Raw genomic sequence first — 16,824 nt, 5'->3', positions numbered from 1 at the left:
TTCATTTTTTCAAAAATGCAATCTTTACAAGCTATATCTTTTTCATTACATGTATTTCCCCCAAAAGAGAAAATAGACATCTTTAAAAAGCTAGGGTGGCCAAGTTTCTTATGCCAAACATCAATACTTTTGACATTTACAAAATTACAAAATCACTTGGGTAGAAGAGACAAAAAATCCATAAAATAAAGATTGCCTCTCCTATGGCCTTGCCCAATCAGCTTCCTTGACTAGAGATCATGCATGGTGCAATCTTTAGGTGAAAAACTGTTGAGACATGCTATAAGGGCATTTTGGGTTTACGTGTTATTATATATTGTGCGAGGGTTATTTTTGTAATTTGGTGCTCTTGTTTAATCTCTATTTAAGTAGAGATTAAACCCTAATAGAAAGATAGACTTCCCCCCCCCCCTCTCTCTCTCTCTCTCTCTCTCTCTCTCTCTCTCTCTCTCTCTCCCTCGGTTCCTGCGTACTCAATTGTGGTTTCAAGATGGTATCAGAGCCTGGCATATCTTTGGGTAGCTGAAGATCATCATGGGTGGCGTCTGGAGAACATCAAAGTTGCAGCCACCGTCAACGTTGTGGACCTAATACAGATCTGGCTTGTCACAGATCTGAAAGTTGTTGATGTTGTGGATGTGATTCAGATCTAACATCTAATCTGAATCTTGTGGTTGAGGTTGAAGTCGTGGATCTTGTCTCAGATCTGAGTGCAGTAGTCGTGAGTTGTGTAGTCGTGAAAAGGTCTTGTCGCAGATCTGACTTTGCAATGGCATGACTCACATATGTCATTGATCTGAATGGGGTGTGGGTCTGATTGATTGGTAAGGTAGTTGTGGGCATAAGATCCACGCAGATTTGTATAAAGATATAGATCATCGTGATTTGGCAAGCTAGAGCAGCAGGTTGATATCTGTGTTGAAATCGTGGCGTTGACGAGGTTGCAGTTGGTGGTGATTTTGAGCCTGTCACATGATGTGGACCAGATCGGTCTTCATTGCAGGTGTGTTAAAGATGTTGTGATCAGATCTGATCTGGTGTGGTCGTGAGTTGTTGCTGTTAATATCGTTGTGGTGCTGGCGATCAACGGTCTCTGAGTTGACGTGGGTTGTTGTTCATGTGGGTTGACGTGGTGATGTTAAGTCAGATCACATTCAGATCTGATATTTGTTTTTGGTGTAATTGAAGTCGTCTACTGCAGACCAACACCTAGGTTCCCAGCTTGATATGCTTGCTCAAATATTGATTTGCTGGAGTATAAGCATCTCAATAGTTTTGCTGAGATCATCCAGAAAGGGGTTTAGTTGTCTGCATCTTCTGATCATATCTATGGTGGTAGCGTGGATGTCGAACAAGTCTGCAAGTTCCGTCATGAACCAGTTGCATCACGGTCTTGGTATTGTCTATGGTAGCAACTGCTGAGTAGATCAGTTCAGATTCGTATTATTCAGTTATGAAATGGGTCGTGATATTCAGTCTATTGTTGTGGATCTGATCTGAGTTTATATCAGATTAACTATTGTGGTGGAGAGTTGAGTCTACCATTGTCAGTTGGAAGTGTCGCAGTTTCAGGTATGAACCAAACACATCTTTATCATGTTGGGTGTGTGGTATTGATATACATTCTATAGCAATCCTTTGTTGAGGTGGAAGGTTTTGGTCAAGTTCCTTTAAAATTATACTTGAAGTGTGGATCTAAACAGGCGACAATCGTGTATCTCAGATTTCATTTGTAAAATCCAATCGAGATATAGTCGGTTTCATAGTTGGTTGTTGGTGTGTGCGTGTGATTGTACCTGTTCGTTTTTAACCCATTACTTTTCCTTATGGCTCAAGTGGTTAAATCAGATGCAAATTACTCCAATGATTATGTAACTCTTAGCCGGGCTGAATATAACAAGCTTCTTGCTTTATGCTTATCCTCTTCAAAGTCTTCTGTTGCAAAGGTTGCGTGCTTGGTAGGTGATGGCCTATCTGGCCAAAGTGGTAGGTGGATCATTGATTCTGGACCATCCGGCCACTTGTGCGGAAATTCGAGTAACTTTTTAAGTTTAAATCCTGTGACTGATCAAAAAGGGGTAGTTCTTGCTGATGGGAGCTCTTCCCCAATTATAAGGTAGGGAAACATATCTATTTCCCCTACCCTTCAATTGTCGCATGTTCTTCATGCTCCTTCGTTTCCACAGAATTTATTATCCGTCAGTCTTATGACAAAAGAGTTGAATTGTAGGATGATTTTTTATCCTATAGGGTGCACAGTTCAGGACTTGCTGACGGGGAAAAGGATTGGTAGCGGCTATGAGGAAGGTGCTTTGTATTATCTACATCAACCAGAGGTTTCGGCCTATTCTGCTGTTTCATCATCCTCAAGTCCTCTATTGTGGCATCATCGTCTGGGTCACCTTCCAGTGACAAAACTTCGTCGTGTCATTCCTCATATACCTCCTTCAGTTTCCTTTCAGTGTGAAACATGTCAATTGGGAAAACATTGTCGAAGTTCTTTTCCCTCCAGTCAGAGTCCGTCAAGTCAAGGATTATTTGGTCTTCTTCATGTCGATGTGTGAAGTCCGAGTAGAACTCAGTGTCGTTATTATCTAGTTATTGTTGATGACTTCTTAAAGTTATCATGGGTGTTCATGTTAAAAGATCGGTCTCAAGATCCTGTTATTCTTAAATCTTTAATTGCTGAGATAAAAACTCAATTTGGCGTGTGTGTTAAAATTGTTCGCACTGATAATGCTCTTGAGTTCAAATCCAAAGACTTGCTTCAATTCTATTCTGCTAATGGGATTCAACCTCAATTTACATGTCCCCATACCTCCCAGCAAAATGGTGCGGCTGAGAGGAAACATAGACAAATCATCAATGTTACTCGGTGCCTAATGATTCAATCCAATATGCTTGCTTCATACTAGGGCGATGCGGTTTTGACTTCTGGCTTTCTTATAAATCGCACGCCTTCAAGTTCTGTAGAAGACCAGATCCCAATTCAAATTCTTCATCCGGAGGCTCCTCTCTTTCCTATCCCCCCTAAAGTTTTTTGGATGTGTGTGTTTTGTGCATAGGCTGGGTCTTGATCGAGATAAACTTGCTGCACAGTCTATTAAATGTGTTTTCCTTGGGTATCCTAAAAACCAAAAAGGATATTGTTGCTATGACCCTATATCTCATAAAGAGTATGTCAGTGCGGACGTTACCTTATTTGAGTCTATTCCATACTTTTCGAGTACTACTCCAAGATTACAGGAGAGCCTTGGTGATTCCCTTCCTCTGCCAATTCCTCCCTTTCCGTTAGAGTCGCTGTAAAAAAACCAAAAATTTTCGCAAATAAATATATTACGAAATAGACAATTTGGGCCTGGGATCCAAATTTAAGATCCAGGACCCATAAAGAGATTTTTCGAATAAATTTACCTCGTAAATTTGATATGTATGTATAAGTACAATAATTTTTAATTAATTAAATAATTCGGGGAATAATTATTTAAAAGGGGTGCGTAGATGGGTCTGGGATCCACATACCGAATCCATATACCTATATATATTTTAATATATATATATATATATATGTAATCATAAATAAATAAAATTTTAATTTTTAAAAGTTAATCCGAGGATCCACAGTTGGATCCAACTTGTGGATCCATATTGTTTGGAGTCTGGTTACGGGTCTCGAGTCCAGACCCGAGCCCCACCCTGTGTAACAGCTTATAAAAGAAAGGGGCAACCCGATAAGGGTTGCCCGATAAATCAGTAGCAAAATCAAGAAAGGGGTAGGGGGGTTACGCAGGGCGTAACCGACCCCGTGCCTCTCGGCAAGAGGGGAGGAGGTTAGCCGATAAAGGGGGAGTGGAGAGGGGGTTCTTTCCCTCTTCACTCGATCTCTCTCTCACAGTGTGAGTTACGTCGGATAACGGGGGGCTATCGGCTGCCATTGAAGGCCACAACAAGCAGCCTGTCACGGCAGCAGTGAGGAGCGTCAGCCGCGGCCCTGCTTTCGCGTCTCCAGCCCCCGATCGCCGGAAAAGCTTCAAAAAGGTACGGTGCTTCTAACGACTTTGGGTGAGAGGTCGAACATGGGTTCGATCTCGTGTGAGGGGTTTGAGGGGAGGTCCTACAGAAAATCTGTAGTTGGGGATTTTCGTGAATCCCACATGGGAAAACCCCAAATCTTTGATTTGGGGGTTTCGGTTGGCATGAATATAGGAGTGGGAGCAGGTTATGAGGGTTAACGTAAACCCCAAATCAATAGAAATTGAGGGATTCGACTGCTTTGATCAAAATAAAATAAAAAATTGGGGGGTTTCTTTATTTTGAATGTGTTTGGTTACATAATGTGTATTATGTGCATCGCACAGTATGAACCGTTATGCAGTTTTCAGACATACCTAGTTGGATTTGGGCTATGAACCCGACATGGCTGACCCGAGTGTGCTGTTTGCATTTTTTTTTGTAAAAATACATATATTAGATGCTCTTAAAATTATATGGGTTAAGTTCAGGCTTCCATTTCATTGAGGTGACATAACCCAAATTCAAACCAAGACCAACCTGCTTGCTATTAGCTGAACCATGTGCAATCAATGCCTTTGATATCAATCCAAAGTGTTGCTGTGTATATTTTTGTTAATGAACTTTAAGTCATTTTATGTATAGAATTTCTTTTACAGTGTTCATTTGACTACAGTAGTCTTGATCAATGGTTTTATACTAAGTGGCAATAGTTGTCCAAAATCAAATTAGGTGAGTGAGAGGTGACTTTGTATGCACATATATACCATTTTATGTTAAGCTGCCCTGCGATAATGCTAATAGGCGTTAATGCAATAATATGTATACTCCATTTTTAGTCTGTAGGTGACTTGCTTTTGCTGACAAACTAGCAATTATGTTTGATAATATTGCTTGTTATACTTATGTCAACCTGGAGAAAAAGAAAGAGATATTCAGCTTATATGCTACACCTATATGATGCCAATTGTCTGTGTTTAGATTTTATTTAAATTGGATGTATGCTGCTCATAATACGGTTAATTCTATGATAGGCTGATAGTGATGCTCATGCATGACAGTTATCAGGTCTATTTCTATATTTCATACATTTGGGTTTGATGGACAGATGTATCATGGGATTTGTGTATAAGCACCATGTAAATGTTTCTTTAAACCCTGAGATTCGGATAATGATCCGATCATGTTGATCGAACCTTGTGTGCATTAAGATAACGGTGCAAACTGTATTTTCTTTCCTGAAATTCTATGTCCTTTCAACATGACTGGTTGATATGTGTTGGCAGGACTGAATTGACTATATTTCTAGCTAGGGGGTTGGCGGGTTTGGGATTTGGTAAGCCCGACTAACTTCCCTAGCATATGTCAAATCTTACATTTCAGCCCGATAATTGGTAAATGTTATTTTTGCATTACATGATATCGGTTGTACAATCATGCATGCGAGCATGACTCGGTTACGGGTTTTCTTTTGAACATGTACGCTTGATTTATATGTGAAATGGTACATGTACACTCACACACTTAAAGAAACCATGGATCGGTTAATACCCGTTTGGGATGTAGGTAACACACACATAATGGAAATGCATATGAATGAGCAATGACATGCATATGTTTCGGTTTATGATTTCATGAGTGCACATGCTTTTGGCACTTTGGCCTAGTGTTATGAATGAAACACTAATTTGGTTTTATTATGTGGTGAATCGATGACCTAAATGGACCATCACCGGCCTAGAGAGTCGTGGGTTTGGTTTGCTTTCACATATGTTTTTAACTGCATCACTTGAACCACATCAGATGGTTTGACACATTACTACATTGTTCTAGTTGTTTATACGGGTTGGAGTTCAGTAAGGGTCCCCGCAAGGGAGGATGCAAGTTTTCACTTTAATTTTGCATATGGTATTGCAAACTCAAAGAATTAACTTTAATAAAAATATAATAAGAACAGTGTAATATACATTCTGGGATATCTCATCTGGAGTATGAGAATCTTAGATATCCGGTCTTGGGAGACTGTGAGGATACAAAAACTCTGTGTGTTGTAATTTGGTCCTCTGAACCTGATATTGATGTTCTTTCTCCTGGCCACAGTTTTAGGGAGAGTCTGTCACTTTACCCGGGAGTGGTGTGTTTGACACAGCTGTTGTTTATGGTACCAAGGAAGTGACACTTGTGGGCGTGGGGTGTCCCTTGTGTCCCCGACATTAGATGTAGAGGTCTAATGTTCCGAAGGTGATTCGGTCGAGGGCTAAGTTGGAACCCAGTAATAAAATACAAGTTGTGTGTTAAGCTACCCTGGAAACCTACTTGACCTCGGGGATTGTACCCGTTTGGTGTATCCGCGGGCAACGGTAATTAAAAAGAAGAACTTAAAGTTGTGTGCATTTAATAAGGCATGCATATGGAAAGATGAAAATTAAATGAAAGATAACAAAAAAGGAATCATGCATTGTACATAATCATGCATTTTCCTATTATGCATTAGATCATGCATGTTTGAATCATCCTTTATATCATGACATAATTTGGTGATAGCATATGATTTACTTCTTGAAATCATACTGCAAGGTTTGGTTATTTAGTTCTTGATATATGGTACTGCTTTATTGTTCTTGGCTGGTGAACATATGTAATTGTTGGTAGGTATGGACATTTGAATACTACAAATTTTATATCTGCACTTACTCAAATCATTGCATGAAATTTTATCCATGTTCTTTGTCTCAGCTGGTTTCTTTAGAAGTAGCTGTGCTCCGAATTTCGGTTCTGACACCCTACTTTGTTGGTTTTTCACAGGACATGGTGAACAGTGAGGTTAGACTGGGTACTGTGAATGGATGAGAGTCATACTTGGGCTTGTCAGCTTCAGCATGGGACATAGTGGCTCTATTTTTGCTTCTTTTAGTTCTTTTTTTAATTTCTGCAGTTGTTACTTCACTTTTGAGTTGTGTATGAGACTCTTATTGGTTCATTAATAAAAGAGTTTTAGTTGATTCTTATGGATGATGGTTGCAAGTTCGTTTGTAGTGGTTGGGCTATGCAATGGAAATTGAAACTGTGAGGACCCCAGATCTCTGGGAAGGTTTCCGCAACTCTAAAAAAAATATTCCGCATTTTCAAAGGGTATGGATTGGGGTTGTTACAGTCGCTTCCTCCTCAGTCCTTGGCTCCATCGTATGGGATGTCTCGCTATCGAAACCCTCCCATAGTATACTCTCACAAGGTACCACCTTACCTCCATGCCTCTGTTATCTCCTTTTCTTAAGGCAAGTATTTCTGAGCATACTGTAGTTTCTGCTCCTGATGATGATCTCTTCCCATTGTTTTGCTGTAACGACTCCAATCCATACCCCTTTAAAAATGCGGAATATTTTTTTTTTCAATGCGGAAACCTTCCCAGAGATCCGGGGTCCTCACAGTTCCAATTTCCATTGGATAGCCCAGCCACCACAAACGAAGTTACAATCATCATCCATAACAACCATCTAAAACTCTTTTATTAATGAACCAATAAGAGTCTCATACACAACTCAAAAGTGAAGTAACAACTGCAGAAATTTAAAAGAACTAAAAGAAGCAAAAATAGATTCACTATGTCTCCTGCTGAAATTGACAAGCGCAAGTATGACTCTCATCCATCCCCAGTAGTCAGTCCAGCCTCACTGTTCACCATGTCCTGTGAAAAACCAACAAAGTAGGGTGTCAGAACCGAAATTCTGAGCACAGCTACTTCTAAAGAAACCGGGTGAGACAAAAAACATGGATAAGATTTCATGAAATGATTTGAGTGAGTACAGATATAAAATTTGCAGCATTCAAATATCCATACCTACCAACAATTACATATGCTCATCAGTCAAGAACAGTAAAGCAGTACCATATATCAAGAACTAAATAACCAAACCTTGCAGTATGATTTCAAGAAGTAAATCATATGCTACCACCAAATCATGTCATAATATAAAGAATGATTGAAACATGCATGATCTAATACATAACAGGAAAATGCATGATTATGTGCAATGCATGATTTCTTCTGTTATCTTTCATTTAAGTTCCATCTTTCTATATGCATGCCCTATTAAATGCACACAGTTTTAATTTCCTCTTTTTAATTACCGTTGCCCACGGATACACCAAACGGGTACAATCTCCGAGGTCAAGTAGGTTCCCAGGATAGCTTAACACACAATTTGTATTTTATTACTGGGTTTTAACTTAGCCCTCGACCGAATCACTTCGGAACATTAGACCTCTACATCTAATGTCGGGGACACAAGGGACACCCCACGCCCACAAGTGCCACTTCTTTGGTACCATAACAACAGCTGTGTCAAACACACCACTCCCGGGTAAAGTGACAGACTCTCCCTAAAACCGTGGCCAGGAGAAAGAACCTCAATATCGGGTTCAGGAGACCAAATTACAGCACACGGAGTTTTTGTATCCTCACAGTGTTTTTGTATCCTCACAGTCTCCCAAGACCGGATATCTAAGATTCTCATACTCCAGATGAGATATCCCAGAATGTATATTACACTGTTCTTATTATATTTTTATTAAAGTTAATTCTTTGAGTTTGCAATACCATATGCAAAATTAAAGTGAAAACTTGCATCCTCCCTTGCGGGGACCCTTACTGAACTCCAACCCGTATAAACAACTAGAACAATGTAGTAATGTGCCAAACCATCTGATGTGGTTCAAGTGATGCAGTTAAAAACATATGTGAAAGAAAACCAACCCACGACTCTCTAGGCCGATGATGGTCCATTTAGGCCATCGATGTATCGTATGCAAAAATCATAACTTGCAATGTATGCAATAATACCAACATAATTCCAAATGCACATTCATTCATACCATTTTAACAATGTACATGAGCTTCCACAATCATACGCATGTGTGACCATTCATGTGTAAGTGCTTTCATGTAATCACTTAACACACATGCATTCATCCATAGTTTCATAAGTATATGAGAATATTTATGCATGATAATTAAACATGTCCCATCATGTAGATACATGAAACCTTTCATTCATAGCATGAGTTATCATCCACACACAAGCACATAAACCGGATCTAGAAATTTATATGTCAGGGCTGCACGCATTCACATCTTGTATGCACCTCCACCAAACAAACTTTGCAATCATATTAATAGTACAAGACATTCAAGAGAAGCTATATCAAATATTCATAAGTAGGAAAAAGTAAACGATCTGGTGTAACCTAATACAAAATCCAATAGTCAATGTTATTTTAATCAAGTGAAGTCAATTCCTACTGTTTCAAGAAAATCAGAGTTGTGAAAGAAATTCATAATGGTGCAATAAAAATCAGTATGGCGAAAGCAGGCCATACTGTTGCAATACAGTTCAACTGCAGAGGATAACAGGGTATGCTAGAAAATGGGGTATGATAATCAGAATGTCACAGGGTATACAATTCTATTAACTGGTCAGCATACACCAAGATATTCAATTGACACAAATTGTATAGAGGCATGCTGTTAACATTAAAAGACTATTCAATTAACACAAATTGTTATGATAATCAGAATGTCACAGGGTATACAATTCTATTAACTGGTCAGCATACACCAAGGTATTCAATTGACACAAACTGTATAGAGGCATGTTGTTAACATTAAAAGACTATTCAATTAACACAAATTGTTCATAACATAATAGTGTAGGCAATTAACACTAACCGATATTTATCTTAGCAAATATACTTCTAATGATTACTCAATTTTTGAACCTAACACTATACATGATTAGGTCACAGATGGTCATACCTTTGCATTAAGAGTTTACAACCCATTGAGTAATTGCATAAACAGATAGTACAAAGTTCAAATGTGCAGATTCAATGTTTTTCATATTAAACCTATATTCGGTATATACATATTAAAGCCCCTTGGTGTCATAAAATGAAAACAAAATGTGAATCATACACCAAGCAACAAGGAACGTATCGTTCATACTGTCTTGCACCAGCTGGGGGCATGGCCAGGATTCACCTTCTTTTCTTTCTTTTTTTCTTTCAATAGCCTAACAGAGAAACCTTTGGATACAGAATTTTCCAAGAGATAGAGATTTTAGCATAACAACATGCTGAAAATAAAAGTTACATAGAAATCCCAACAGATCCTACATTATAATCGAAAATCCCCAAAAAGGAATTTCGAACAACAACACAAGGCACACTTGAAATCGATATTTATGTAAAAGCACAAACACCTTACTACCAAAGGTTCACGGTTTGGGGCTCCCCAAGCACTTAAACCCCAGATCCTCCCCTCACGGTGGATTTCCAGCAACCATTCAGCCGAAATAACAAAAATAAAACCCCCAAAACAAAATTTTTGTTTTGCTACTCACGGTAACCCCCCCCCCACACACACACACACACGTGTTCGAACCACTCATCAGGAAAAATCCGAAACCCCCAAATCATAGATTTGGGGTTTTAGGTTTAGGGTTGACATAAACCCCAAATCCTACCCTCAAACCCCCACATGGAATCGAACCCATCATGTATCTTCCGAAGATCAAGTAGTTGATGTCTTTACCAAGGCTCTGGCGAGGCCGAGTTTCTCTCACTGTTGTGACAAGCTGAGCATGATTGATATCTATGCTCCAGCTTGAGGGGGAGTGTTGAGACATGCTATAAGGGCATTTTGGGTTTACGTGTTATTATATATTGTGTGAGGGTTATTTTTGTAATTTGGTGCTCTTGTTTAATCTCTATTTAAGTAGAGATTAAACCCTAATAGAAAGATAGACTCTCTCTCGGTTCCTGCGTACTCAATCGTGGTTTCAAGAAAACTTTGCAACCATGATCAAAATTTTGAGAGACGAAAAATATATTTAAATTTACTTTTGGAACTAGAAAATTTTGAGAATGTTTTGAATCAAGTGTTCTAATACTTTCTATTTTCAAAAAAGTTTCATCGGTCGTTGAAACATAAGATGGGGAAGGATTAGGATAAACATAAAAAAAACATTCTTATGCGGTGTCACATGAAAAAAGGCACCGGAGTCAAGAATCTACATATTTGGAGGAGATGAGGACGATGCAATGGCGACACCCAAAGTTAAAGATGATTTGAGAAGTTGTTGAAGTGCCTCTGATATTTGATTAAGTGTATCTTTAATATCTCCTCCAATTTTGTTTGCTTCTTCTTTCTTCGATATAATTTCACCAACAGAAGCAACTTTACCCCTAAGCTTAAGACATATCGGTCTAATATGTCCCGGTTCATTACAATAATGGCAAGTGACACCCTTCCTATAACCACTATTATAGTTGGGTCCATTTCCATAGTTATTAGTTTTTGCAAAGTGAGGTGGCTTATAAGTTTTTACATTAGAACCCGGCCTAGTAACGGCCAAAATATCATCATTCTTATGAGTCATGCCAAGGCAGGGTTTTTTTTTTGCATACTTCGGCAAGAGCATCTTAAATAAGCATAGCCTTGCCCCTATAAAGAAGAGATGCCCTCACTTGTTCAAATTCCGGTCTTAAACCATGAAGGAATTGAAAAAATTGTTCTTTTTCAACTTGCTCTCTTCTTATTTCAATGTCTTCTGGAGACACCCATTTAGGCTCAAGAAGAGCTAATTCATCCCAAAGAGGAGACAAAGTACTAAAATAATCACGGGCACACATGTCTCCTTGTTTAGTGGATCTAATTTTATCTTGACAAAAATATTGTCTAACAAGATCCTTTTGGGTATACATACCATTAAAGGAAGAACCAAGCTTCATTGGCTCTTCTAAACTCAGCAATGCTGGCACAAATCCTTATGTCAACATTGTTCATAAGCCATGTCAAAATCTTAGCGTGATTACTTTCTCAATCTTCTATCTTTACTTGATGATCATGAATGACTTTAAGGCGACCCTCTCGAGTGAGAGTTTTTTCAACACCTTCAATTTTGATGAGCTTCAATGATGGTTCAAGAGAGGTTTCTATCACAAGGCCCCAAAGTTTCTTCTCTCTAAGGTGATTGCCTATAGCTGATGCCCACGTCAAGTAATTTGATCCATTGAGCTTGAAGGAGAGCTCCACCCTTGATTCATGCAACATGTTGATAAGAAGAAGATTGAGACAAAGAGAATAATAGTACCTTTGTCACAATTTTTAAATGCCACAAAAAAGACTTCTAAGATCAAGAGAACCCAAATGGCTCTGATACCATGTAATGAAGTAAGTGAAAATACAAATATTGTGTAGAAGACTTACAAGTCCAACAATGGACAAGAAACAAAGAGAGAAAATAAACACTTTAAGTGCACACATAAATCCACGAAGGGAAAAGGCAAAAAACATAAATATTATAGAGACTGAGAGAAAGATAACTACTTACAAATGAAGGGGGGACACCCCTATATATATACAAGAAAAAAGAGAGGAAGCCCTTGGGAGCTCCCCACACTTGGAGTCGTTGGGGAGCTCCCAACGATCATATTTATGATTGCTAGGGGCCCCAACGACTCCAATGGTGGGGTCCCCAAGGTACCTCAAAAGGAAAGAATAAAAAATATAAAAAAGAAAAAGAAAAATAAGTTGTTTCTAATAAACAACTTATTATACAAGTGAAAAGACCAAAATACCCCTATCAGGCAATACATCGGAATTACAGAATATATATATATATAAACAGTACTTCCCTCATCTAAGCCAATCAATTAGAAAATGCCACATAACTATAGCCCACTATCCTGATTCCTGTGAGCCTTCTTCTCTAAAGAACACAACCAAATAGAGGATTAAAGGTGTGACAACTTGCACCACCACTGAAGTGGGTTCTCTAACAAAGATAGATTCCAGGTGCCACTGACCTGTTGGATACCCATCAAGCTCACTGTTTTCTTTTCTTCTTATTCTTCCTTTGGTTACTGACCTTGCTGGATACCTGTCAAGGTCACTGTTTTCTCTATCAAATTCTTGATTCATGTTGAATGAAAGTTTTTATGTGTTATGTATCAATTTAAAAAGACCACATACTTTTTACTTGTTTGGGTTTCACTCCCACACAACACAATCTCCTGGGAAAATATAAGCAGAAATTACAATAACATATTTATGACTAAGCCAGAAAATTTACCCGAGACTTGAGATAGCAGCTGAGCGAATGAGTTGGTGACATACTGGTTTACAACAGCACGGGAAACCTGAAGAACTAGAGAAGATGTTAACTCGTGATACAGAAAGTAGAGTACGACGGAAAGCATATGTGCTAAACAGAACCTCACAAGCATGTAGAACATTAACATACGACACAAGCATCAATTAAGAGAGAGAGAGAGACCTCTAAAGAGAAAATGCAGAGAGCTGCTTCAGGCAAAACTTCATCCATCACTGTCACATCAGTCCAAATAACTCCTGCAAGTATTCCGCAAGGCACCACATCAGGGTCTAGAATGCTATTTACTAAAGCCACAAACTAATCCAATCCAAATAAATGAACAGGACATGCAACATAACCATATGAATAGACATATTTGAGCTTTACAAAACTGAAAACAAGACAAACTTGGCAAAGAAATGTCGCCCAGTCCTCATAAAACTGGAAAGCGAGGTTAGCAAGCATAATAAAGAAGCTAAATGATAACAATTAATAGCACTCTCATCACACATATCTTTACGTTTTAGTACAATCTTTTACTCTTTCACAAAATAAGAAAGGATCTTGAAAAAGGCATCCATCAAATTGGAAGAGAAGATATTGCACAAATCTGTTTAAGGGCTTTTATCATCTCAACAGAAATATATATTAAAAAAAGCATATGCATGGAAGAAGACAAAAAGTATAACATCTTGACAAAATTTTACCGTCAACTCAAACAAACACTCACATATACAATAAAACACCATTTGCTAGATCCAAGCATTGATTAACATCAACATTAGCTAAAAGCTATTGAAGTGGTCTTTCACTTGGGAATAGAGGCTTGCAAATCTCATCTATTGAAATGACCACTTTCTTCATCATAATCATAATAGTGTCAATAAAATATCATGTTACTGTTAAATTATGTAATCAAACTTGTAATTTCGTATATATATTTTATATATATAAGGTAATACATATACATATATATAATATATGTATATGTATTTACCAATTATATATATAAAATATATATAGTCATAGTAAGGGTAGTTTAGGAATTTTACACATTCTTTTTCAAGAATATGTTTTTTGTATTTTCTTTTTTTTCTTTTTTCTTTTTTATTTATTTTTGCTTTTTCATTTAATGCATTGTACATGCATTGGGAGGGGCCCAACCCACTAGTCGTTGGACCCCTCCAACGGTCACATTTGTGACCGTTGGAGGGGCTCCAACGACTATGTGGAGCCCCTCCCAAGGCCTCCTCCAAAGCCCTATATATATGGGCAGCTCCTCTTGTATTTTTTCAAGGGATTTGGGATTATAGCCCAACCTCTTTAGTGTTTATGAAACTTATGGGTGCAAGTGCACATTTGTGATTCGGTGTGTTGTGTTTGTTGTGCACAAGTGTTCTTGGGTGTGTATGTTCACACATTTATTCTTAAGGTTGTTGTGTTATCGACTAAAGTATCTTGTTGAAGATACTTTTACATGGTATCAGAGCCTCGTTGAAGAAGAAGAATTGTGACTCGCCTTCTTTTGCATTCCTCGGGAAGCGTGCCTTCAAGTTTTTTGAAATCAAAGAGGATCATCTTCTTCGAGCAATATTTTAGGAGCTCCTTTTGTCAAGAAAGACGCAAAAAGTAATTAAGGTACATACTATCTCTTGCATTCTTTCCTCTCTAATGGGCGAAAAAGACTCCCATTTCTCTCTTGGGTTTAAGCTTAATGGCTCAAACTATCATGTTTGGGCCGGTAATATGGAAGCTCATATTAAAGGAAAGGGGCTTTGGGGTTACGTTTATGGATCCATACCGGAACCGGAACCCAAAATTACCATTGTTGAAGGAGGTGATATTAAGATTCTTGAAGGGGATGAAAGACAAAAGGCCCTTGAAGAGTATTCTAAGAAACATGATGATTGGGAAATGAAGAACTTCAAGATATTATCTTGGATTTTCTGATCCGTTGAGACCAAGATAAATGCCAACATCATCAAATTTAAAAGGGCTTCCGAAGCTTGGGTATATCTTGAGAAAATGTACACCTCAAGAGATCTATCCCACAAGTATTTTCTTCAAAAGAGGGCTTTGACTCTCCAACAAAATGACATGACCATTCGGGAGTACTTTGCCGAATTATCCTCTATTTGGGACGAGCTCGCAATTCTTGAACCTAAATGGAGTGGTGAGGCTATCGAATTGAGGCACAAACAACTTGAAGAAGACCGGTTCTTCAATTTTTTAAAAGGCCTTAGACCCGAATTTGAACAAGTTCGGTCCTCTCTTCTCTCCGCCTTCACATCCCCCTCACTCGAAGATGTTATCACCAAGCTAAGTGGTGAAGAAACCCGTATGGGGATTGGCAAAAATAACCCTAGCATTCTTGTTACTTCTTCTACTCAAGAAGATGGTGAAATGGCTAATGCCGTGTCAAGACCGGGAAATAACATGAGGACCTATAGACCTCCTCATTTCAAGAATCAAGGTCAAGGAGGAAATGATCGGTATGGCAAAAGAGACTATAGCAAAGTAACTTGCTATCATTGTAAAGAACCCGGACATATCAAACCCTTGTGTCCTAAATGGAAGAAATTGATTGCAACGGCTATGGCATCTCAAGTTGAAGAACGACCCCCTTTATCAAGTGAGTCTCTTTCTCTTCAACAAATCGTGGAAGCCCTACAACCTCTTCTCAAGGGAGGTACTTCCGGAGCCGCTATGTCATCCTCTTCCCCCGGTAAGACATCTTGGTTTTTAGATTCCGGGGCATCCTTTCACATGACCCCTAGTTATTACACTCTTTCAAATTTTTCTAAAAGTGCTTTTCCATCCTTTGTATCAACCGCGGACGGTACATCTCTTGAGATTAAAGGAATAGGTAATTTTGAAAAACAAGACTTCTTTGTTCCAAAAATTCGTTTTATCCCAAACCTTAACCTAAATCTTCTTTCCGTTTCCCAACTCTCGGACCATGGTTGCGATATAAAATTTTCTTCTAATAAATGTTGGATACAGGATCGCCAGTCCGGGAGATTGATTGGGGAAGGCTCTAGAAGAGGAGACCTCTACTACGTAGATTTTCTTCAAGTTCCCAAGAGTCAATTTTGCAACGTCGTCCAAAACAAAGACATTCATGTATGGCATAAGAGATTGGGTCATCCCAATATTGTTAAAATCTCGTATTTGCATTTTGTTAAACATCTTTGTAAAAATGACTTTTTGTGTAATGAATGCATTCTTGGGAAAATGAAATGTTTGCCTTTTCCTCAAAGATCCATGTTTACGACAAAACCATTTGAAATTGTCCATTCCGATGTATGGGGACCGGCTCCGGTAATGTCAAAAGGAGGTTTTTCATATTATGTGATCTTTGTGGATGACTATACTAGGTTTTGTTGGATCTATTTCCTTAAACATAAACATGAAGTTTTTTCAACCTTTAAAAGTTTTCACATGATGATTTCAAATCAATTCAATGGATGTTTAAAAATCTTTAGGTCTGACTCTGGAGGAGAATACCTCTCAAATGAATTTAAGAGTTATCTTGAAAATTTTGGAATTCTTCACCAAAAATCATGTCCGAAAACCCCTCAACAAAATGGGTTAGCCGAACGAAAACACCGGCACATCATTGAAACAACTAGGACTTTGCTCATTTCTCAAAACATTCCAA

At 38.4% G+C, this 16,824-nt stretch overlaps 1 protein-coding gene across 3 annotated transcripts in view; it reads right to left on the bottom strand.

The window, feature by feature from the left end:
• Positions 1-16,824, bottom strand: part of LOC149820666 (vacuolar protein sorting-associated protein 51 homolog) — a 59,026-nt gene that overhangs the window by 19,192 nt on the left and 23,010 nt on the right. For all 3 annotated transcript variants that reach the window (XM_089983446.1, XM_089983447.1, XM_089983448.1), the window contains 2 exons: positions 13,347-13,420; positions 13,143-13,209 (listed from right to left, as the gene is read on the bottom strand). In XM_089983446.1, coding sequence (XP_089839572.1) covers positions 13,143-13,209; positions 13,347-13,420 — 141 coding nt within the window. The remainder of the gene's footprint in view (positions 1-13,142; positions 13,210-13,346; positions 13,421-16,824) is intronic.

The sequence above is a fragment of the Nuphar pumila genome, chromosome 12 (assembly GCF_984573655.1).
Source record: "Nuphar pumila chromosome 12, dmNupPumi1.hap1.1, whole genome shotgun sequence".
Lineage (NCBI taxonomy): Eukaryota > Viridiplantae > Streptophyta > Magnoliopsida > Nymphaeales > Nymphaeaceae > Nuphar > Nuphar pumila.
The sequence above is the reverse complement of the archived record's forward strand: the minus strand, read 5'-3'. Positions and strand labels throughout refer to the sequence as shown.